We start from the raw sequence: 24,226 nt of genomic DNA on the forward strand, positions 1-24,226 counted from the left end.
TGGTTCTGCCCAGTGGTTCAATTCCTATTTGGATGGCTATTTCCAGTGATTTGATGCTATGAGATTACTGATTTTTCCACTAGGAATTATTTCATAGACTGTTATAAATAGCTTCTACCTGAGGGAGACAATGTTCAAATGGTTCAATGTGAGCTTTTTACTTGGGTATAGGCCACACTTAATTGGCAGAAAGCACCACATATTGATAGTGGGCAGAGCTAGGGAAAAATAAAACACTTGAAAAAATTTTTAAAAGAAAAACAAGAAAAATATTAAAGGTTACTTCTTAAAATAAGCCAAACTAAAAACCTTATCACTCCTAATGGCATTTCATTACTGATTTTCTGTAGTTAATTATTCACCAGTTTTTAGCTGAAAACTACAAAGATTCTCCAGGTACTGCAAAATGGCATAATAGAGATCCATGTGAGCTGAGAGGCCCACTGATTGACATAGTTTTTAAAATATTGGGGGATTTGGGAGAATAATATCCAACTCTACTTCTTTTCTTCTAAATCACTGATTCTTGGAAGCTACAATGTTCTGCTCTGTAAGCTGACGTTCAATTAGGATGAAACAGAGGTATCTGAATTTTTTAATCTGTCTTGGGAGACAGCTTTCAGGGCACTGCAGATTCTCACTGATGTGGGTTTCTTGGTTACATAGCCTTACTGTGTGATAGTGACTAGAAATGAAGCCTTTTCCATTCTGGTGTCTCAGTTGCCCAGTTTGAGTCTCGTACTCCATATTTTCCCCCAGAATATTTATTGTGAGTCTCATCTATGTTTATGTTAGTATCCACTCTGTGCAGCCAATTCATTTAGCATTTAAAAAAAAAATGTATTAGCATTGTTATTCACAATTTTAATTTTTTTTCTGTCTCTGCAAATCCTTAGTTGAACGAAGAATGGGATATGAGGGTGTGCATACTTCTTTTTACAACATATTGGTAATTATTCATTTATATAGTAGTGTATGGAAAAACAATTGCCAGAAGATGAAAGAAGTTCGTTGAGAGGCGTCCTCTCTCTTGACGTGATCATTAATCACACGGCTACAGTTGGGTCTCCATGGAACCTTATTTGGCAAAGAATGAGCAGCACCAAATTCCATGAGGATTCACTCAGCAGATATAAAGAGAAACAAAATCATAAACAACCAAGCTATTTCATTTGGCCCACAAAAGTCTTTTCCCCACCCCTGTTTTTTTCTTATTCTCAACAAGTAAAAAATAGTGAAAGTGATTTGTTAAAGTCAGATTTTTGTTCCACTTCTCTTGGCCTCCATTCTGTCTGATGGAAAATAAGTGGAGTGAACCAAGTAGAACATGTCAAGGACACAAACAGGAAAGCAGTCTCATCGTTCACTGATAGGAATGTATGTGTGCAAAAACACAGTGACTCAAATCTACAGGAATTACTAAACCAGATTGTAAAGATGAACTGCCTTATCTCTATATGTTTTTGGACATCTAGCATGAATCCAAAGTTAAAAGCTAGACATGCAGTCACTGAAAATTTCAGGGATAATTAAGCTATCTCAGTAATTGCTAGCTGAGCCTTTGGCTTATGCAGCTGATCTATACTAATATTTAAATTCATACAGCATACACTTTTCTGAGCTGAAGAAAAAACCCAAAGATTATAATGAGGTTGTTCCCACTTTCAATTCTTTTTTGACAATATCTTAAATTTAATCAAGAATCATTGGAGTTTTGTCAACTATAGGATATTTAAAAATAACAAGAAATGGCCCATACTATTTGTTTTGTGAACTATTAGAAGCCACTTAATTTAAGGGCAACTATTACATTTGATAGGATTAAGATGAAAAAAAAAACATGACTAGTAATCCTTTAGAAATCATCCTTCCAATCACTGAATTAAATGACAATATATCTGTGTTTAAGAAAGCAACATTAAATCAATAAACTGTGAAATGTTTGTTCATACAAGCTGTACTGATAGCAATACTAAAGAAGACATATTCAAGTTTCTGGAAGAATTTGTACATGAATGTTCTATATAGATTATAATGATTCTTTTCTGATTAAGTTAGTTTCCCTTTTCTTTTGAAAACAATGCTTTGCTAAAAGGATGACTCATTTTCAGTAACAAAGTAAGTCTGCATCTGGCTTGAGCAGTGACTACTTTTATTGGCCAGACATCAGTACTTGGAACTCAACAGCTTCCTTCAGGCTGAGTTGAGAAATACAAGAACTACATCATCCAGATGTTCAATCTGGTCAAGGCTTAAAACAGAACTAATAAAAGTGTTAATATAGTTACTGTGCCTACAGCATGAAATAAGCATGTGGGTTTTCCCATTGGGAGAGATGTTGCTTTTTAAAATACTTAGTTGGGCATTTTAGAGACAAAAGTTCTCTTCTTTCTTCTCTGATATATAATCCTAAACAATCAGTTATCTTACACAAATCAAGTGATTGGCCCACCATTAAGATGTTAGCATATTTTTTTTTATTGCCTAAGGAATTCCTCATTCCCCGTCCTTCAAACTCATTCTTTCTTCCAATGTTTGGGGGGGCTTGTTATTCCCCTTTCTATTGCTTCTTGGATCTTCTTCTACTACTTATTCGCATTTGAAACTTCAAATTTATTTATTTATTTATTTGTTTGTTTGTTTGTTTGTCTGTCACATTTATATAGCTGCCCATCTCACACAAAGCGACTCTTTTACTATGCTATGATTTTCATGTTCTCCCAGTGTTCCCTGTGGCAGCAGTTTATATGGTTGAGCAATTCCAGTTTGTTCGGTACTTTAATTTTTTTCTGTGTATTTTGATGCTCTGCTCACACAGGCATATACCCACCTTGTTTCTCCTACACTTTCTGGAGAATTGAACCCGGAAAGGCATGGAATACAGAATTCCATAGACAATTAAAAAAAAAATGTGATCCTCAATGAAGGACCAATCCTATGACCCATCTACAGATACTTGACCACTGTGTGCACTTGCCTAATATTGTTGAATTGTTGCATTTTTGTACTCTACAATACTATTGCATATTTTTTAAAAAATATTTTTATGTGACTAAAAATGGCCAAGCAGATTCATATAAATCAAATGTATACTGGGTTCCAACAAAATTTCTAATGCAATCTTCTGGATATGCTATATGAATTTAGATCCATTCTCTGGAGATTCAGTTATGTAGCACAACCACAATGAAATTATTTATAGTTAATTAAATGCTGGGTGGCTGGCTTAGGGAAAAAACCTCTTAGCCAAATAACAGATTAGAAATATATAATAAAAATAAAATAAAATAGAATAAAATGAAGCATTTAAACAAAACTAGATGCATCCAAGAGCAAGCAGTTATCAAGCAAGCTTAGACAGAGATAATGCTAGAGGATACTTTAAAAGATGTAAGATAGTTTAAATCAAGTAAACAAATAAACATCTCACCTGGGTTTAATGGGGGAGGGGACCTAGAACAGAGCTGATGACACCTTATTCTAAATCCTAAATAACCTTGTTCAGTAATTTCATGTACTGTATATGTTAAACACTAAGAGGAATAAGACCCCATATTTTAATTACCACAAAGTCAAGCAAAAAATTAAGTACCATTAATAGCCAGGTTCCCCAAAAGGGCATCATGTTTCATGGTAACAAATGCTGGTCAAACTCCCTTTCTATTGTCCAGTAGAAGTCAAGCCACCAATTAGTCAATTTCAATACAAAAAACAGGAATCTGAATTCTAAGTACCTTGGTGGCCAAACACTAATGGTTTGCTGTCCTTCCACTGCTCCTATCCTGACCTCCGTATTTTTCTGCAGTGCTGCATCATCTTGTTTAAATTATTATTTAAGAAAACATACAAAGAAAGTAAATATCACCAGCAATTAATTTTTTATGAAAACAAATTTGGAGATACTCTGGATTAACTCACTGCCCTTCACAGTCCTGCCTTATTGTATCTATTGATTAAGCATTAGGGACAATAAGGCAGGACTGTGAAGGGCAGTGAGTTAATCCAGACCGTCTCCAAATTTATTTTCATAAAAAATTTCAAACTTTGAAAATACTAACTTAAATTTACAAGTAATAGAAAAACAAAGTTTCACTTCATTTATATTTTTTGTTACACAATTATGAACTGCTACTTAAATTATATGGGTTTATAATTGAAAGATAAATGTTATATACAGACAGTCACTTCCAAAGTTCTGACAATTTAGCAACTCTAATTAGAAAACTTAATACAAGATCTCTATTTATGAAATCTTCTGTTACTGTATATGGTATACGCACTTCATTTCCCATCAAGGTTGCTGGAAAACTTCCAACTGACATAAACATATATGGTTGAGGTCTTCTGAGATTTCACCCAGGCTCTTTTTACGTGTATGGTGCAATAAAAATTCCCATTTCCTTTTATGTATTTTTGTGGAATGTTTACATGCTGGGAAGCATCACAGAAGGATATTTCCCACTCTCATGTCAAAAATCATCTTTTGCAAACTAGAAAGGTTAAGACATAAGGAAAAAGCAGACATCCAAATTTTGTTAAGTATTCACATTTTCTCTGGAGTTAGCACTGGCCAGTATCAGAGACATAAATTAAATTCATTGAACAAAGATTTGATCTATAACAGCAGTTTTGTGTGCCAAATCAACTCACCCCAATGTACTATAGAAGGGAACTGGAAAACTAGAGATATCAGAACTGAGTTTCTAACATATTAAGAACATTAACCTGAAGTTTCGAACAGTTTTCAAGAGCATGGTACCTTAATATTTTTTAAGATGAAATATAAACAGTAGTGACAATACTTTGCATATGAGAATGCCATTTTAGTTCTGATTGAAAGTGTCTTTCAGCTAAGCATCTTTGAAATTATTGAAATAATATTTACCTCATAAAGAAAACTTATTTTGGAAAGACTGTAAAATAATTTGCAATTTACTCGGAGACTTTTGGACACAGTTCCACTGAATGATACAAAGAGACAAAAACCAATATAAAATACCCCTCCCATAATTAATCAACCAAATCTTGTAAAATATGCAACTACAGCCAACCTAGGCATTTCCATTTCTCAAAAGTAAACTGTTCACTCTGCCATATTAATAATTACCTGTATTTATCTTTAGAATAAGCTTCTAGAGAAACACTTACCCAAAATTCTGTACTTTCTTTTTTTACATAAACAATTGTCGTCATAGCATACTACAGTCTTCCTCTGATACTACTTCTAACTCATTTTTTTTCCAGCAACAATCAGCAAAATCACTGAAACAACACTTATTTCTTAACCATTCTTTCTTTATATAGCAACTCAGTTCTCAGATTGAATAATCCTATGAAATATTCAATATATGGGTTTTGTTTCTTGTGAATCTTGATCTTTCCAAAAGGACCTAAAATATTGCCATTCTGTTCAAATTGTAAAATTCCAGTAAAAATTGTACAGGTTCAAATACTGAAATATCTGCGAATTTTTTTCCAGTCATGAGTCTCACCAAGAACATGCTAAGTACATAGCCTGAAATGTCTAACATAAATGGGCTTCTCCAGCTTCTTCGGCTTCAAAGGGACTGACTTATTCCAGCTTTAGCATAAATTTTATATTGAGCTTAATTTGGATTATTCTGCAGTCCATGCCTCTTGGAAGTATTTCAATCAAAGTTCCTAAGAGTAGTCTTTCAAGTTCCTAACTACATTCCCAGTGTTATTTTGTGATCTGAGGTTGGATCTCTGTCAGTAGAGGCAAGAATCCAGGTCACAAACTTTAATTATTAGTTAACCTGAACTGAATCACCTTGGGTTTGGCTCCTCTTATGTTAACAGACTCCTATCGCTCTCTTTGGAGTCACCTTTTAAAAGCTGGGTTCCAAATGCGTAATATCTCTCTGGAGCTATTCTTGGCAATAGGATTAGAGAGCACCAGAGCCAATATTAAGCAAAGAATAATGGACAGAGAACACCAACTGGATGTGCCACGGGTCCCAAATTACCATAATTTGAAAAGAAGAAATTGTTCTCTGAAACCAGCAGATCAAATTCCAATTACAGAAGGGGTTTCATATTGGCAAGTACAACACTTTGCCCTCAGCACTTGTGTCTGGAAAATGAAAGAAAAACCCACATTGCTTGAGAGTTTGCCCTTGCAGCTTAAAGAATGTTTAATCAATGGCCTGTTAAGCTCTGTATTTTATAAAGATAAATAAACATTCTTTCATTGTCCTGCCTCCCAAGCCACCATGATGTATTGCAAGCCCCCCCCTTTTTTGCTTGCCAAAAAGAAAGAAAGAAGGAAGGAAGGAAGGAAGGAAGGAAGGAAGGAAGGAAGGAAGGAAGGAAGGAAGGAAGGAAAGAAAGAAAGAAAGAAAGAAAGAAAGAAAGAAAGAAAGAAAGAAAGAAAGAGCCAAATTTTGTGTAGTAGTCTACATGATCAGAGAAGAAAAATGAATTGCTGCCCCTTGATAAGTGCAAAGCAGTTTCCATGATATGTTTTAATTGTGAAAATGAATTTATTTATTTATTTACACAATTTATTAGCCATCCATCTCACTTTTTCAAATTTTGTAATTTTACATTTGGGGGCAATTCTATGTTAATTTATATCATATTCTTTATATACACATGATTATTTATGATTTGGTAATTGAATAAAATAAAGCAATTAACCAATATTTAGTGAGTGTAGTGAGATTGCTGATGCTCTACCTCTTCTTCTGTGATCAAAATAATAAATAAAATTATAACAGTCATTGTACAGATGACAATGCTTGATATAATAAAATTACAAGGAGTTGGCTTTTAATATAAAATTAGCAAAACCTTTTCAATTAAAATTGGCTTTTTCTGAAAATTCTATAACTCGCAGAAAGACTGGGTCCTCAGAACTTCTTACTAAATTTCTTTCCAGTATCCTGTGACTTCCTTGCTTCTGTTTTCCCTCATTCCCACTTCCCAAATATATATTTCAAGATGGAAGAGGAACAGGACTGTATTTCTATTCCCAGTATACTTAGAACATTTTACTGAGAATGCTGGAGTATGTAATGCTTAATTATTCCTGGCTGAATGAACTAAAACAAGGTTTTTTTATAAAACATAGGTGTCTCTGTGTGTGTGTGTATTCACATGCTGAGAATTAAAATGATAACTTATTAATTTACCACATAGGGGATTACAGCAACAGTTGAAAATAAGAAGCAAGTTATTTTCTTTCTCTATATCAAAACAGGCCATGAAAATCAGGCTAAAATGCTATGTAAATAATAACAAAATAACCAACGTTGCACTCTTCTGCAATCAATTTAAAAAAGATTAGGCAATGAACATCGGCTTGTGACTTGTCAATCACTGGGTATAAACTGTCCAACCACATGTTCACAGACCTGATCTGTCAGCATGAGATAGAAAGATGAGACATTTACCTGTTCACAGACAGTATCAGTTGATCCAGACAAGCTTTGATCTTGTTTTGTGCTTCTAAATGTGTCATATTTTCTGTGCTATCGCCATTAATTGACAAAATGACATCTCCTGGGCAAAGGTTAGCAAGAGCAGCTTTACTTCCGGGATTTATCTATAAGAGAGAAAGAAAGAAAAGTTATACTTTATGATGTTTTGATAGTGTAAAACTCAGATTTGTCCCTGAAAGGACTAAGATATTTGGGGGGGGGGGAGATATTCCAAGATCCTAGTGGGTTATCCTGTAAATGGTTGTTGTTGTTGTTGCTGCCTTTGAGTCAGTCTTGACTCTTGGCAACTGCCTAGACAAGTCCCTACAGTTTTCTTGAGAAGATTTCAGAAATGGTTTGCCCTTGCCTACTTCCTAGGACTGAGAGGGACTGGCTAAACGTCACCCAGCTGGCTTTGTGCCTAAGGCGGGTCTAGAACTCTCGGTCTCCCGGTTTCTAGCCTGATGCCTTTAACCACCACTGTCCATCAAACTGGCTTTCTCCTGTCAATTAGTGGCTCTAAATAGCTAACGTATAGTTGGCAGTCAAAGAGAATGTGGATAACAACTTCTATATCTGAGGCACCTCACATACCTTTCGTCTCTGAGTATGAAATTGCCTGTATTTTACCACAGCATGAAACTACAAAAAAACTGCTCAAATTAAGAGTATAGGTATAATTCATAAGCACAATATAATTACAAAAATGTAGCTTTTGTTGTTCAGAAAATAGACTCTTGTTGGGGCCTGACTTCTCTAAGGATTAGTTTACTCAATAAATAACTAAATGCAATAATTCTTGGGAAATCAATGTAAAAATATCTAAAAATACTAAACCTGAGATTCCTGAAGCCCTAAGCTGGGTGGTGGGGGAGTATTAATAATGAAAGACAGCACTATGAACCTTTTTCAGAATTTACCAGTAATTCATATTTTTCCCTCTCATTTCCCCAAACACAGAAGTGTGGAATTCAGATCTTAGAATTCTGTCTGAGAATTTTGGAATTTGAAGTTCACACAACTGGAATAATACACAGGATACGGAAAACTGGCATAGGGAAAGCTACAGCATTAAGCTTTATACAATATATTCCTGTTCATCAGTGATTAGAAACTCTACTGCTTTTCAGATACAGATTTGCATGACCTGTGAACAAATACTGGAAACACAATGATCTGTGATTCATACATAAAGTAAATTATTTTGTGGCTTTGTTTCCAACTTAGCTACTCAGTTTTGCAAATTATGCTTTGGCAATATTTATTAAACATGCCAATATGGCTTATTCAACAAACCATGATTTCTGGTTTAATGTTGCATGTGAATGAAACTAATATTTCATAGTGATAAAGTACCTTTATTCTTCAATTGGCAATCAAGATTAAGTATGTAAATATTCTCCATAGTTTCTAAATGTTTGCCCTTCCAGAAACCAAATCTGATTTTTATATTCCTAACTTAATAAGAATATTCTTAAGAATTGATTACAATTCAGAAATCAACATTTTTAGCTCAACGTTCAAGAAGTTGATCTGGCTGTAATTGGCTCTTTGACTCTTGGAAATCTCCAGCCTTTATTCCCAAGTTTCACTGCTTTATGACATGGATCAGTTCTTTGAAACCAAGCAGCAAATGATAAAATATTTCTACAATTAAAAGAAGCAGTCAACACTGTGGAAGCTATTCTAATAGCTTCCTGCTGAGGTGTTATCTTCCACAACAGCTTTGCTTGGCTAGTATTCAAATAACTTGTCACTTGCCAGTCATGTATGAAATATCGTGCTGTTTATTAAACTCCACAGCATTTTCCCTGATGCTTTGTCTTAATGCCAAAATCTTGCAAATACTGTTACTTTGTTTGAGTGTGACTAATGGCACATCTAGTAGTATTTGTAGTTCACCTAAAAAATACATTCTAAAATGAAAAAAAAAAAAACTTCAGTAATGGTAGTATATTAGACTTGTTTCAAAACAAATAGATTTTCACACATACAACTGACCTGTAACAATACAATATGAGCAAATCAGTGGCCAGTAAGTATGTGTATATATTGATCTACCTCCTCAACCTCATATCCCCCAAGAGATTTGGGACTGTAGCTCAGTGTTTCTCAAACTTGGGAACTTTAAGATATGTAGACTTCAACTTCCAAAATTCCCCAGCCAGCATGCTGGCTGGGTAATTCTGGGAGCTGAAGTCCACATATTTTAAAGTTGCTAAGGTTGAAAAACACTGCTGTAGCTCACATAATTTCCAGCTGGAGAGGAATATGTTGGCAAGGGCTATATCAATCCAGAGGTTTCCTCAATATTCCTTTACAACATCTGCTATTACTTTTACTCACTTGCCATGAAAACTTAAACCCTAGATAGTTGGTATTTATCTAATGAGAAAATGCTCCGATGTTTTTAATCATATCTTCTCAATTAACATATAATTTTTATGGCAACTATGATCATGTTTCTCAAAGGATGCTTAATCTTTAAATGCTTTAATCATCTTCAATACTTTTTTTCTTAATAAATAAAGAACATGTTGCTTTACGAAGTTCACAGACACAGATATTTCCTCAGTATACACTATGTTTATTTTCCATCAAGGCACAGAAAGCACTTTCCCATTTAATTAACAAAAAAAAAAAGAGAGAGCAGAATTTTCTGAAGTCATTGGTGGCTTTCAGGAGCTGATGGGATATCCTACCTGGAAGTGACTTCTGTCTCTTGCTGTTTTTCATTATGTTAAATATTATTATATTTAGAATAGTAACAGAGAGCATAGCCAATATTATAGCTGAAAGACTGCAAAATTCTTGGCATAAATGCATCCATACTAGGCCTACCATCTCTGGGCTGCAAACACCTACCTGACCTAGCGGTCATCCAGATTTTTGTAGCAGACAAGGTAGTCTTACCTAATCTGAGCTCCAAACTCATGAAGAGGCCCAAATTAAGCTCCTTCTTAAAATAACCTGTTAATTTATTATTAATTTTAATTTAACTAATGCATTCATTATGGCATGTGCTATACTTCTACTTTTCTGTTAACCCATCCAGTATAGGGTGATCACATTTGGGCTACAAAAATCTGGACCAACAACTAAATGGAGCAAAAAATGTTTTCTGTATCTCTTTGCTGCCATCCATTACTTGTCTAAATTTGGTATGATATGGTAGCCCTTGCCAAGAACAATCAGAACTTTATGGCCTTTTGGTAAGTATGGTTAATTCCTAAAGATTTGTTTCTTTCTGCAACCCTGAACTTCCCCCAAATGCCTGATACCTTCTCCCTCCTTTTTCTCAGTAGTCTTGTTTGGTTAAATAGCCTTGATATAATGCAAGACCTCAATTTATATAAAACTATTCCAGAACTGCTCTGTAAGTGTTACTGATCCATTTCATACAGATGAGTGGATTTTAATTACACTCTCACATGGCAGTTCCCATATTCAAATAAAAAAAATGCTTTATTAAACAAAATCCAGGTTTTATAGCCTGATTTGGAAGATGTGCACAGTTTCAAACATAAGTCCCTCCTGGGTATCTATCTGCTGTTTATAAATCATTTTCTTTGGCTCCTGAAGTTGCCCCCCACCCCAGTAAAGTAAGGACTCCAGAAGTTTGAACTGAAACTCTTTTTTGCCTTCCAGTGTGACATGACTGTTTATTGAACAAGATTATATAGTTATTTGTTAGGAAATTTTAGCATTCGGCCAAGCAATTTATTCTGCTTTTCAGTAAATCTCTTATATACCTTTTTAAAAAGTGTGCATATGAAGGGAAGAAGAATTATATAAATGATACTTCTAAATTACTAGATTTTAACAACTACATTATCTGTCCTTTGAGGTAGGCCAGATTAGGAAATAGATACCACAAGACTACTGGAATTCTATGTTATTGAAAGCCTCACATAGTTTTCCCCTGCCCCCCACCCCCTTACATTAAAGAGAATCAAGGCATAGTTATCTTGAGTTTATTTCTCATCCCTTCTTCCTTCCCGGTGCTAAGTAGATGTTTAGCTAGCCATTCTTGTGTTTCTTCTATAGTCTTCCATATACTTCTACGTACATAAAATGTTATAATACATTTGTTATACTACATTTTTTCTTAAACAGATCAAAAAGACAAAACTGTTCTATGAAAAGTTTTATTTAGCTCCTGGTTGTTCCCAACCAGAACTGGTGATGCCTTAATACAGACAATGGAGAAAAACATATTACTTTTAAAAGATTATACAACTAAGTTGAATTAAAACAGCCTTGTTAGAAACTGGAGAAACTGACACCATCAATTAGGGAAATCCGAATCAAAACAATATTGTATATATTATGATCAATAATGCTCAGTGGTAAATTTCAATCATATATCACCTTTACAAACAATAGCTGAACTGTTTTGGCAAGCGTGTGAGTTAATTTCCTTGGGGGAAAAAATGAAAAGCCACTCCAGCCTTCCAAAAGAAGATTTAAATTGGCCTTTTTACATAATATGAACTAAGTGACTCAGTACAGAATACCTTGGATACTCTAGTTTATTTGTTTTGGCTGGACTGGAACATTTTCCAAAGTTTAAAGCTTTCTATTGTGTTTGTAAAAGCTGAACAAAGTAACAGCATTCGAGAGACAATGTTACTCTTGTTTTTGCTTTCGTTACTGGATTGCTAAAGTTCATGCCATCATCCAAGGTTGTCTCCTTGTCCTTACCCCCTTTTTCTTTGTTTGCATGATTTCTACATTCAGATTGACAACTGAAATTGTGAACTGAAAAAGAACAGTATATTCAGAGCTTGTCTGGTTCATAACCTGAACATAATATCCTTCATTTAATCTTGCCTCAGCCACAAGTTCAGTAGGGGTGGCTTAGGCAGGAAGACACTTTCTCTTATCTTCAATTTTCAATTCATTTAATCTTGGTGGTTTTTGTGCAGTATTTTTGTAACCATGACTCCCAACATTTTACTTATTAATTATCATTCAAGAAAGCTATACAGAGCAACCAGGAACAAAAGGAACATGAGGGCAATGCATGCAAGAGAATTAAAGTATATACTGCACCCTTTAACCTAATTAAGTTAACAAAAAATGGCCTTCTACCAGCTTGCCAAGCATGGGAATTCTGAATATATGCAATACTGGCAAACATACATCCCTCAGTTAGGCAACCCATAAGATAACCTAAAACTGGCCAAATCAAAGATCCAATAGGAAATAACCCCAGTCCTAAAGCATCCTCATTTCCAGATGGACTATGAATTTAAAACATCACCAGGTTATCTCCTGGGGTTCCTTTTGTTCTACACTTGGCCCTTAGAAAAATGATTTTGGATTACCACACTAATCAAATTCAATTGTTTTACTTATGCATTTATAAAATTATTTCCAAATTGCTGTTCAACCCTAAAAGAACCCCAAAGTGACTTGTATTTTAAAATTCAATTTTTAAACAAGGTAGGGAGGCATGCAGATCATAGTTCTGAAATTATTTCCAATTCCTTTACCAGCAGGGGCCATTTGTTTGTGTATATTGGAAAGCATATCACAACTTCCTGACCTCCACTCTGGGTAACATGACTGGGAGGGAGTTAAAATGGAGCAATTGCCAACCATCTGAGCTGCTGCCCAGCTGCCTCATCTCCCGGAGGGATGCCTTAAAGGGATTTTTTTTCGTGGAAAGTCCCCAAACAGATTTGGCCCATTTTCTAACTTGATCTTTTCTTTGCTGGTTTCAACTCCACCCCCCTCCCCGATACAAATTGGTCCCATTTCTGTTTGGTTCTCAGAGTTATCCAGTGAATGGACAGATATAAATAATTTATTCCCAAAGTTTCATTGGCTTGGAAACATTTTGTGTCTCTAAGTGTATACTTTCATATTTGTACTCTCCCCCTTTGTATCTGCCATATGGCTGCATTTGTGCACGTTCTCTGCAGAGTCTAATCGTGGTCTGTGCACGTATCTGTGTTCCTGCTCTGTCTTGGTGTTTTATCTGTCCATAGTTTTGTGTATGTGTGCACTGAGAAGCATGGGGCAGACTGCATATGCTCCCCTGAGTCACATGACTTTCCAACCCATTTACCAGCAATGGCCATGGAAAAATATGTATTTTCTTCTGCAGAGAGTTTAAGGGAATTCAGACAAAACTTGTCTTTAGTCTCTTGAGTGTCTCACTGCTCCACTTGGTGATGGAGGTTGGGAAAGATTGGTGGGGCAAGGGAAGATTTGTGGTTTAATCATCACTCTACTATGGGTCATGTAACCAAGAGACAGGGAGATTTATGAATTCACAGCAACGTCCCCAACTGCTTCTCCCTAAAGGATGCAGTGGGGAAGGGGGATTTTCTCCTCCACAGCCAGGTCAAGATCTAGCCCATTTTAGAATTCTATCATTTTTTTGCCAGCTACTCCCACCAGACCAGTCCAAATCCTACACTGTTTAGTTTTGAGAGAATTATCCTGATGATGGATGCAGAAGCCCCTTTACATTCTGTTGTGCTAGAAATAAAAACATCATACCACAGCAAAACCAATCCCATTTTCCTACAAAAAAAGAAGTCAGTCTTTAGTAAATTTGAATTGGTTTAGAAGAATCTAAATGGTAGTCTGTTATAAATGACACCCTTTGGTTGAATGGAGAAATAGAAACAACAGTAAGTACTTCCAAAAAAATTGTGTTGGTTCCATTAAAGAAAGGTAAATGTTGGAGTGTTTTTTAAAAAATATTTTGATTGCATTGCTTCTCCAGTCTTTGAAATGTAACACCCACAACTTCTTTTTCCAGCCAGGAACCTAAGAAAATAGAATGATTGTCTTTGTGCAGGCTGCCTCCAGCTGCTGATGTGTGGATTTCTGAGCTCTGTCCCCTGGAAACTGACACATTTCCTTTACGTTCACAGTGAAAAACCATCCTCTCCAGAGAGCACAAGAGTTTGCAACTAAACAGTATGGTCCTAGTTATGAATATTGCTGCTAGCCAAAAAGAACTGAATTATCTCATTAGTGAAGAAGAGAAAACAACACAGGGCTTGGCATATTCATTCCTGTCATCCCCCAATGACAAAATTATTCCTCCACCAGCAACCCACTTGGCTTCTGGATTGGGCAAGAGAAAAGAGAAGCCAACACAGAAGCTAAGCAAACTGCCTAAGCTGGACATGCCAACCATTCCCTCTTCTGTAATGGTTACAACAAATGTTAACTCTTTCTGTAAATGGGCACATTTGCAATTCTGAGAAACTTTTGCTTCAGGAGAACATCCATTTCCCAGAAGGCAAAGCGGTGCTTTAAGAAACCAGTTATTGGCCATGCAATTCAGTATATGGCAGAGATCCCAAACATAAAACTCCTTTTGAAACCATTTTTTGGGGGGAGGAGGGGGTCCAACACCAAGCTCACAGAAGGCAAACAGGTTCAGAGATAAATAACGTGACCAAGAAAATGACTCAAGACCTATGTATCATGTCAGTAGTAAACCTATTGTCCCAGCAAAGCAGAAAATAACAATTCCATAGAAGACCAATACGATTATTCAGTGAAGCACATATAACCACATACTGTATATAAGATACCCACTCACTTCATCTATCCATATCAAAGGGAGAAACAGGCAAATCGCTCCCACCCTACACAAGATACACACCTAAGATCTGTGCTGCTTTCCTTAAGAATCAGAAGAATCAGTATTTCTCCATTCTTAAGAAGCAACTTTATTTAGTATGAATGCTCACATTTGCTTTGTTGCACAAGATTTTCTATAACCGGTTCTTTTAAAAGTTATTTTCTATGGTTGATAATCAGTCTCAACAGATTAGGAGAGTAACAAATGTTATTAAACAGTGTACTTTTAAATGTTTTCATTTTATAAAATATTAAATTATAATCAACTTGAAAAACAGGTTTTCATAGGTGTACATAGCTTTACTTTTTGATTTAAAGTTTGCTCCTCTTATGTTTGTATATACTGTATGTATTTCCACAGTGGCTAAGTGCACCTGCATTAGGAAAACAATAGTTTAAACTTTGTATCAAAAATGCTGATGTCATTATACCAATCTTGCAGAATGCTGTAAATTCCACCAAGTAGTTTGAATATTTTTGTTTCAGCCAGCTTGGCAAAGGCAGAAAGTGTTTAGCGTGTGGGAGATTTATTTTGTTAAGCTTCCACCAAGTTCAGACTTTGAATGAAAAGAACATGAATAATTTCTTCCGCCTGATTTCCTATTCTGGATTGCCAGTGCAATTGACTAATTAAAGTAATTAATAATAGGCATGTCATTCTTATTATCAGTGTGAAAAACACTATGAAGTGAATAAAGAGTATTTTATCATGATGTCCAAAATGAAAGAAATTTAAAACTGATCTTTTTCTCCCTTGAAAATCATCAAACTGCTATGAAGTTATTCAAAGAAACTTGTGTTTTCTACAGCAAATTCACAATGTGTTAACTGGAAGTTAAGTTAGGGAAATAACATTCAGCCATACACCCATGGTGTCTCAGATTGAAAGGCTTCCCCACTGTGTCACGTTATGAAATTACAAACAAATACAGAGCAGGCTTGGCGGGAGTAAGGCTCTGAAGAGAAAAGTGACGATCGAGCTGGAGAAGGAAATTATAGAAAAGCACAATCGTGGCATTCATGTGACTGATCTGGCCTCGGAGTACAAGTTGGCGAAGTCGATTGCCTCGGGTGGTGTCCAAATTCAGGCGGAGGGAGGAACCGATTAACCGTATTTACATTGAACCTTATGGGGAAATTTGCCTCGGGTTGCGACCAAATTCGGAGGGCAGAACGGATTAACCGGATTTACATTGAACCCTATGGGAAAATTTGCTTCAGGTTACAACCAACTCGGGATACGTCCAGAGTCACGGAACGGATTAAGTTCGTATCCCGAGGTACCTCTGTATACTACAAAATGTTTGAATAAACCTGAGCAAAACTGAGCTGCATCTCCTTACTAAGAGATTACAGTTCTAATGTGGGATTTAGTAGGTCGTTTTTAGAGGTGGGTGACATACTCAACAGATGTTTGCATTGTGAATAATAACTCAAATAACTATTCAAGACCAACTTTACAATCTTTATTTAACCACATGTAGACTACACAGGTACCCACTCCTTAACATAGTGACTAATATACAATTTCTAATAGTTTTAAGATAGTGGCGTTATCCAGGAGTTATTAAAAATAATAAAACCACTACTTAACTGAAGGGGAGGAGCCCTGCCTTTCATGGCATTATGTCTGTAACGTTGGCAAGTATCTATATGGATTGGAGAGTCATCTGCATTGTGCATATGGTGGTATATATGAAGACTTCCACTGTGTAGACATTTCAGTTCTATACTTGGACAGAACTGGCTTAACTGTCATCTCAGCAGTGAGACTGGTCACTACTACCTGTATTGTGAACATCTCTACTTTTAATGACACCTGAATAATGAAAAGTAGAGATTGGAGATGTTGGCATTGGCTAAACAAGGAGTGGAAGGCACTCTAAGGGAATGATAAGGCTGGAGCTGTTGTATACAAGAACTCAATATTAGAGAAAATTATAGATAGCAGCAAGTAAATCACATAAATAAAGCACAGAAGGAAAGGAAAAGAAATAGCACATGGGTATTATAATTACCTTGCTCCAGAGTAAGGGCAGTAAGAAAAATACTGCAGGCACTGATTAGTTTTTAGCCTTTCAGCTTTTCTTTACAAATTAACAGAATACTATTAGTACTTGTGGCAATGATGGGATTCTTATCAAGTTAATTTTATCATGGAACCTAGTACTAGAACTATTTCATACAAAAATATAATACAAATCAATGTTTTTCAAACTTGGCAACTCTAAGATGTACAGATTTCAATTCCCAGCATGCTCTGGGAGCTGAAGTCCTGCACATCTTAAAGTTGCCAAGTTTGAAAAACACTGATATAAACAGATAGCCTTAAAACATTTTTCTTACACTGAGACTATTTATTCTAAAGAAAGCAACAAATGTGGAAAGAAGCATGAACAAGGGGGCAATGAAGGAATACTAGCATAAAAGTTACCCTAACAAAAATATGGCTTAATCTGAAATCTTCTCTTACTAGGCTGGCTGCTATTGCTCTTCAAGTAAGTACTTTTATACTTATGAGCAGTTCCAAGGGGAAAACTCCACTTAATTTATCAATGAAGGAAAGGCATAAAATTTCTCCAGTTCGCCATTACTTCATTCCTAACCATCTTTGAGGCTTGTAATTTTGCTGTCTTTTGCAGAATAGAGTGGATTCTTGAACCAAGTCTCAGGGTAACGTCACAGAAATATGTCAGAGCAATAGAATTTAAAACAAACATGACTGAATTCTTCTCTAACATTTCATGATAGGGCAGAAACTCCTTTAGATAGCATGTTAATGCATTTACCCAATCACCCTCCCAAACTAATATATTAATTAAAATGGAGCTGAAATTTAAAAATTGTTTTTTTTCCCTCAGATTCGTGAGGGAGGTCCCTAATAAAAAGTATGTACAAAGATGTCTATATTGGTGAAAAGAAGCCCAAATTAATTGCTTGCCAAAAATGCATATGTAAGAACAGTACATGTACAACAGATATACTTTGAAAAAATGTTTATAAGTATATATTCATTTTTGTTACAAATGAGTAGGAAAATGGTCCAATGCAAGTTTAATGTTAAGATTAAAAAGTGATGAAAAGAAAAATGCACTCACTCACCTATCCATATTTGTGAATGAGCCTCATTAAACACAGTCTTCTTTTTAAGTAAAAAAGAACTGAATTTGCTTTTAAAAACCCACTTAAATTCTTAACTGAGGTTTCCATAGAAGAGATTAGGGTACCATATCTGGGTTGCAAAAATCCAGATGGTGACTACATTATACCTGGGATAGAGAAAACCATAAGTCTCTCCTTCCGTCTAGCGGTCATCTGGATTTTTGGTGTTCAAATCTAGTAGCCCTAAATGAGATAAATTCCATCAAGACTAAAGAGTGGCAGAGAATGAGAGAAACACAGTTGACTTTCTAAAACATATGTGTTGAAGTATATGTATAGTTTTACTTATTCCTCATCTGTACGCTGCCATTTGCTTATCTACTACAATAATAGCTGCTATTAAAATCCCAGTTTAAAATAATGAGTTTTTAAGGGAAAAGGCCCTGTCTAAATTAAGAATACATACAGTAGTCTTTGCAAATAAAAATCCAAATTAATTACTAATATAATTGTTCTGAAAAACTGCATTTCTCCCTTTATCTTTATCTCTCTCTCTCTGTCTTTTTATTTGCTGCAGTGAATTCTTCTAGCACGCTCATTTACAGAAATTGTTTTGCAGGCTGTAGATGGGAAAACACCCTTTAGCAACTGTTTCTCTTTGCAGTGGCTTGACAGCCAATCACAAGTAATATAAACAAAGCATTTACATATCTTCAAAGAGAAAACAAATGGTCAGTTCATTTCAGACTTGAGTTACTGAAAGATCCAAAGTTCATACACTTTTGCTATCTTAAAACAAAGTTTAATACTCTAAATTATTACCGTAGATAGAGTATCTAGAGTATAAGGTATCAAATTATAAGATACTCAAAATGGAATAGTCTAAGAAGGATGGGATGGGAAAAATGTTAAATACATTTATACCATATATGCCAGTTTAATCATTGGTTTAATATTTAGTGGAGAAGTTAGAGAAACTTTTATATGTATTTATACATTTTAAATAGCTTTGATAGATCACATTCACCTACTAAGCAAGCACTTTTCCTCCTCAGTAATGTCATAATGGACATGTCTAACATGGACATTTTTCAGGGCAGCCTAAAGACGAGATGGGTAACAGGTTCTTATAGTATTATTTTTTGTGTTTAAGATCAAATAGTTTCAGATACTGTGGGATAGTACCCAATTATAGGTTGGGATAAACAACAGAAACATGTAGTGTAGTCATATGTAAACATCCATGATGCTACTCCCTTTTGGAGTAGGCAAAATTATGCAGTGTGCAGAAAAGAAGGGAGCCAGATAAATGCAAAGCCTGATACAAGAAAAAGAGAAGAAAACATAGCTAAAATTAGTTAACATCAACACCATTCACAATATCTCTCCTGATCGTTCTATTTGTGCTGTGCATATTCACATTCAATCCTTGGAAACCATCCTCATTTCCACCACTCGTATATAATTATTCATACATTGTGTTTTGTACTTCATGCTTCTCACTCTCTTTTCTTGAGGACCTCATCAGCTCCATTCAGCTGGGATTTTTTCAGTCTTCCCCTTGGTCTTGACCCACTCACTTTTCCTTAATATATTTGTTTTGTGATTTCATGCTCATTCATTCTCTTCACATGTCCAACTTTCACTTCCATATAACAAATCAATTTCACTTTTTTTTCAAACATTTATTTCTTGCAACAGAATGCATACTGTCCATTACCTTTCTACCAGTATTTGCACATTTTAAAATTTCTCCGTACACTTTTCCATTGTTACAAACATTCTACTATGGTACATACATTCATCTACTTGCTCTGTTTTTCCTCCCATTTATTATTCTCACAATTATTATTCACTCCATTTTCCTTATGAAACAAAATTACTTTGGTCTACACATGCAGCTATTTTTCAGCTTTCTTGAAGCATTTCTGCTTTGCTTTACATCCATTTCTTCTTGGATGTTAATATTTATGGCATTTGTTTTAAGTTCATGCCTCAATGCATCACTATCAGTCCCATTTACTTGTCATTCAAATCTGTAAAATACTCCATCCAACATTTCCTCACTTCAGGTTCTTCCTAAATCATTTCATCACTTTACTTTTAATCCCATTCAGTCTGCCAGAGGCTGTTTGTTAAGCTATCTTCACCCACCTCCAAAACACTTTTTTATTTCTATCATAATTGCTCTGCATTTTCTCTGTCTTTTTAAATGTTAATTGCCTCTTGTTTTTGGCCACATTCTTAGAAACTATATTTTTCTCTTTATATACATTATACACTATATTTCTCTCATGCTCATTTTTTGCAGTAATCATTCTGTTTACTATCATTTCACAAAACATCCTTTTTTCATATTGCATTATTCTGTACACTTTTGTAGTACTCTAACATACTTCTTTTTACTTTGCTCCAAACAGCTTCCATGTTCTCTCTTTTTATAGTCACTTTTCATTCACTCTGTTGAGAGATTAATTTACCTTTTAAAACCGTTTCTTACAGGATCATTGTACGCCACCCAGAGTCACTTGTTTGTGAAATGGGTGGCTATATAAATTTGATAAATAAATAAAATAAAATAAATAAATCATACTCTGTCTTCCTGCAGTAGTTCCATTTTCACATTTCTTTCACTTCTCTCCTTTTCTTCCATGTACATTTCCCCCCAAGATCCACTTTTGATATTACCAAAAAATGGTCTGTGCCACCCTTAGAACCTCTTGTGATTCTTGTATCTTTCATTACTTCTCTATCATAATAGGCAATAAGATTAGCCATATTTTAGATTTAGATTCATTTTGTTATAGTATATACAAACGAATAAACTTATGGTTAAAACATGTATTGGAAATAAACAGTCTTCTAAGTTGATACTCATCAATCACCATTCTCATTCATCTTTGGGTCTCCAAATGATCCAATCACATCTTTTGTTCTCTCTCAGCATCTTCCCACCCATCCATTCTACCAAAATATTTCCCACCCTCCTCCTGAATTCATTCATTCAGAAGATTGCACAATTTCCCCCAAACTCATATCTGGTTCTTCCATTATCACTATTTACTGCAGCATAATTTGCAACCATCACCAGCCTACCTACTATCTATTCAAAAGAAAGCTAAGCTTTGTTCAGTGGGATAGGTAATTTTATGGAATTTCATTTATAGAACAGTTTAGTGTTGGCATTTTACAAGGTATATACTGGGGAAAAAAATCAGTTTGTTTTTATTATAGACTAAAATGGTCCTTCAAAAGAATTATTTCTCTTTAAGCACTAATTAACATTAACTTTGTATTAACACATCTCTAGCATGTGACATGCTCAAATCTGTCATGTTTTCTTTCTCTGAACCTGAATTTCAGTTGAATTGCTGAAAGCAGAATTCAGTTCCACACTGGAACAGAGCTGCCTAGATTATCATGTATCACATTTTTTGTCTTTCCAAATGAGTAAGAAATTGTATACAACAAATTCTCTTTATCATGTGTGATTGTTTGATTATGTGCCATCAAATGATTTTTGACTCCCAGTGACCGTGTAGATAGATTCTCTCCATTATGATCTGACCCTAACCTGGACTTTCCGGTTTTCCTCTCTCTATATAAATTAATAAAAAACTTTATTAAACAAGTTTTTCATAGGGTAAAAACAGCATAAATTTTAAGTTAAAGAAAAGAGAAATAGAGAAAAGTAATAGAAAAGTGAAAAAAGATATATAATAGAAGGAAAAAGAAAATAAAAGGTTAGAGAATAAAGAAGTGGCTTCCAATCTTCTTAACAGCAGTCATAAATGTGTTTACATTTTACCCTTTCTCTCTAAGGTTACATCAAAGTTTCCTTTTCATAATCTACCATTTTTAAACATCAAATCCATAAATCATCAGTTCATTTTTACCTTTTTTGAGCAAAAAGTCCATAAGGGGTTTCCAGTCACTAATAAATGTAGTAACTGAACTTTCTCTAGGCAAACAAGTTAATTTTGCCAACTCTGCTAGTTCTGTCATCTTCATCAACCATTCCTCCATTGTGGGTATTTCAGAATTTTCCATTTTTGCACATATAGTTGCCTTGAGCAGTGATCATATATAAAAATAATCTTCCATGACTTTGTTCTAGTTGTCGGTCCATTAATCCCAACAAAAAAAGTTCTGGTTTCAGTTGAATCTTAGCCTTTAAAATTCTTTGCATCAGTGTATGTATTTGAACCCAAAATTTTCCAGCTCTTTTACAAGTCCATCAAACATGATAAAATGACCCTTCATGTTGTCCACATTTCCAACATAAATTTGAGATACAGTGGTACCTCTAGTTACAAACGCCCCTACTTACGAATTTTTTGAGATATGACCAGCTCCGGCCCCAAAAATTTACCTCAACTTGCGAACTCGCCTCGACTTACGAACCGGATCCGCGGCCATTTTCCGCCCGTTCCACGTGGTCCGCGGCCATTTTTCTGCCTGTGCCATGTGGTCCGCGGCCATTTTCCGCCCGTTCCACGTGGTCCGCGGCCGTTTTTCCGCCCCTGACGCATGGTCCGCGGACGCTGGAACGGATTAACGGTAATTACATTGAACCTTATGGGAAAATTTGCCTCGTGTTGTGACCAATTCGAGTTGCAACCAGAGTCACGGAACGGATTAAATTCGTAACTCGAGGTTCCACTGTACTTGTACACATTCTAGATAATTTTTCTGGCTCCATATACCAACAGTACATCATTTTGTAAAAATTCTCTTTTAGGTTATAACATAATGTGAATTTCAATCCTTTCAACCACGTTTTCCCAGACTTCCAGGTTTTCCAACAGTTTATTATGAGTACAGTTTTCTAAATCAGCCTTTTTCATTAACTATCAGTCTCTGTTGAAAAGGATTTTTTTTTTTTTGGTAGTAATGAAGGGAGAATTTGGAGCAACTACTTTAGGGTTGGAACCTACATTTATTTCGTTAGTCCCAGCTATTTTTAATTCTCTTGTTATGGGGAAATAAGCCATTGCTAAGAAGTAGGCCATATATCCTATGAAAACTAAGGATCTGCCTAAGCTCCTACCATACTTTTAGGGAGGACTCCATCTAAAATCTGTAAAAGTGTCCACTACACAGTCTCTGATATATCTTAATGTTCCTACTGGAGACCATACCCCCCCCCCCACTTTCCTTAGAAGTTGAATAGGCTTTATGTTTAACAGAGCTGCAGGTCTTGATTGGCTTCCAACTGGCAGGATGGGAGGTCCTCCTTTTAAAAGAAGAAACTTTGGTGGCCCTCAGCCTTATCTGTATTGGCATCAGCTGTTGCTTTCAACAGTTCATGATTATCTTTAGATAAGCACTTAATAAGGGACCACTTTCTTGCTTTAATGGACTCACTTATGTGTTATTGTTTTACATTACTGGATCCTGACTGAGATCAAGCCTCAATTCACTCAGACCTGAGATGACCAGTTCTCAGAATTATCATATGTGTTCTGTTCCTTTTTTCATCTCATACATTTTTTGCTTTTACTATTTGTATTTCTGTGGAGGCTGTACAATGTTCAATGCAAGAAAGATCAGCAATCTAATAACCAACAAAAGCAATTGTTTAGTTATCAGATACACAGAAATGATTCAAGGCAGATACTCCAAAATAAATAATCAAAATCCTAAAAGTACACATAACAGTGATAATTCAGAAATGGCTTGTTCCAATCTCTGTAAAAAAGGAGTCCTGTTTCTGACTTAACATAGATTTGAAAGGAGATATTCAGACCACTGAGCCCATGTCCCTCCTTGAGACAGAAATCCAAATCCAGATAGATGGCTACCTAGACTCTACTAGAACACATCCAATAAGGTGGCCTTCATTACCTCTTTGGGTAAACAATTCCACTATCAAAGTTGGAAGATTTTTCTAACATTAAATTGGAATCTGCCTGCTTTTACATAAATCCATCATTCCATGACCTAAGTTCTGGATTGAGAGAAAAAGGTCTTGATTTTCTTCTATGTGCCATCTTTTCACATGCTGTCATCTGCTCTCACTTGTCTTTTCTTAAGACTTAACATACTCAGGTCCATCAATCTCTCTT

The 24,226-nt window shown here is 35.4% G+C and overlaps 1 protein-coding gene across 1 annotated transcript in view; it reads right to left on the reverse strand.

Moving 5' to 3' along the window:
* PDLIM4 (PDZ and LIM domain 4) overlaps nucleotides 1-24,226 on the reverse strand; it is a 76,003-nt gene that overhangs the window by 48,093 nt on the left and 3,684 nt on the right. The window contains exon 2 of the mRNA XM_007432471.3: nucleotides 7,416-7,567. Within this exon, the coding sequence (XP_007432533.1) occupies nucleotides 7,416-7,567 (152 nt within the window). The remainder of the gene's footprint in view (nucleotides 1-7,415; nucleotides 7,568-24,226) is intronic.

This window comes from Python bivittatus, unplaced genomic scaffold, assembly GCF_059951505.1.
Source record: "Python bivittatus isolate LINGU-HERP-01145 unplaced genomic scaffold, Pbiv_v1 ctg000080_np1212, whole genome shotgun sequence".
NCBI classification, from domain to species: Eukaryota; Metazoa; Chordata; class Lepidosauria; order Squamata; family Pythonidae; genus Python; species Python bivittatus.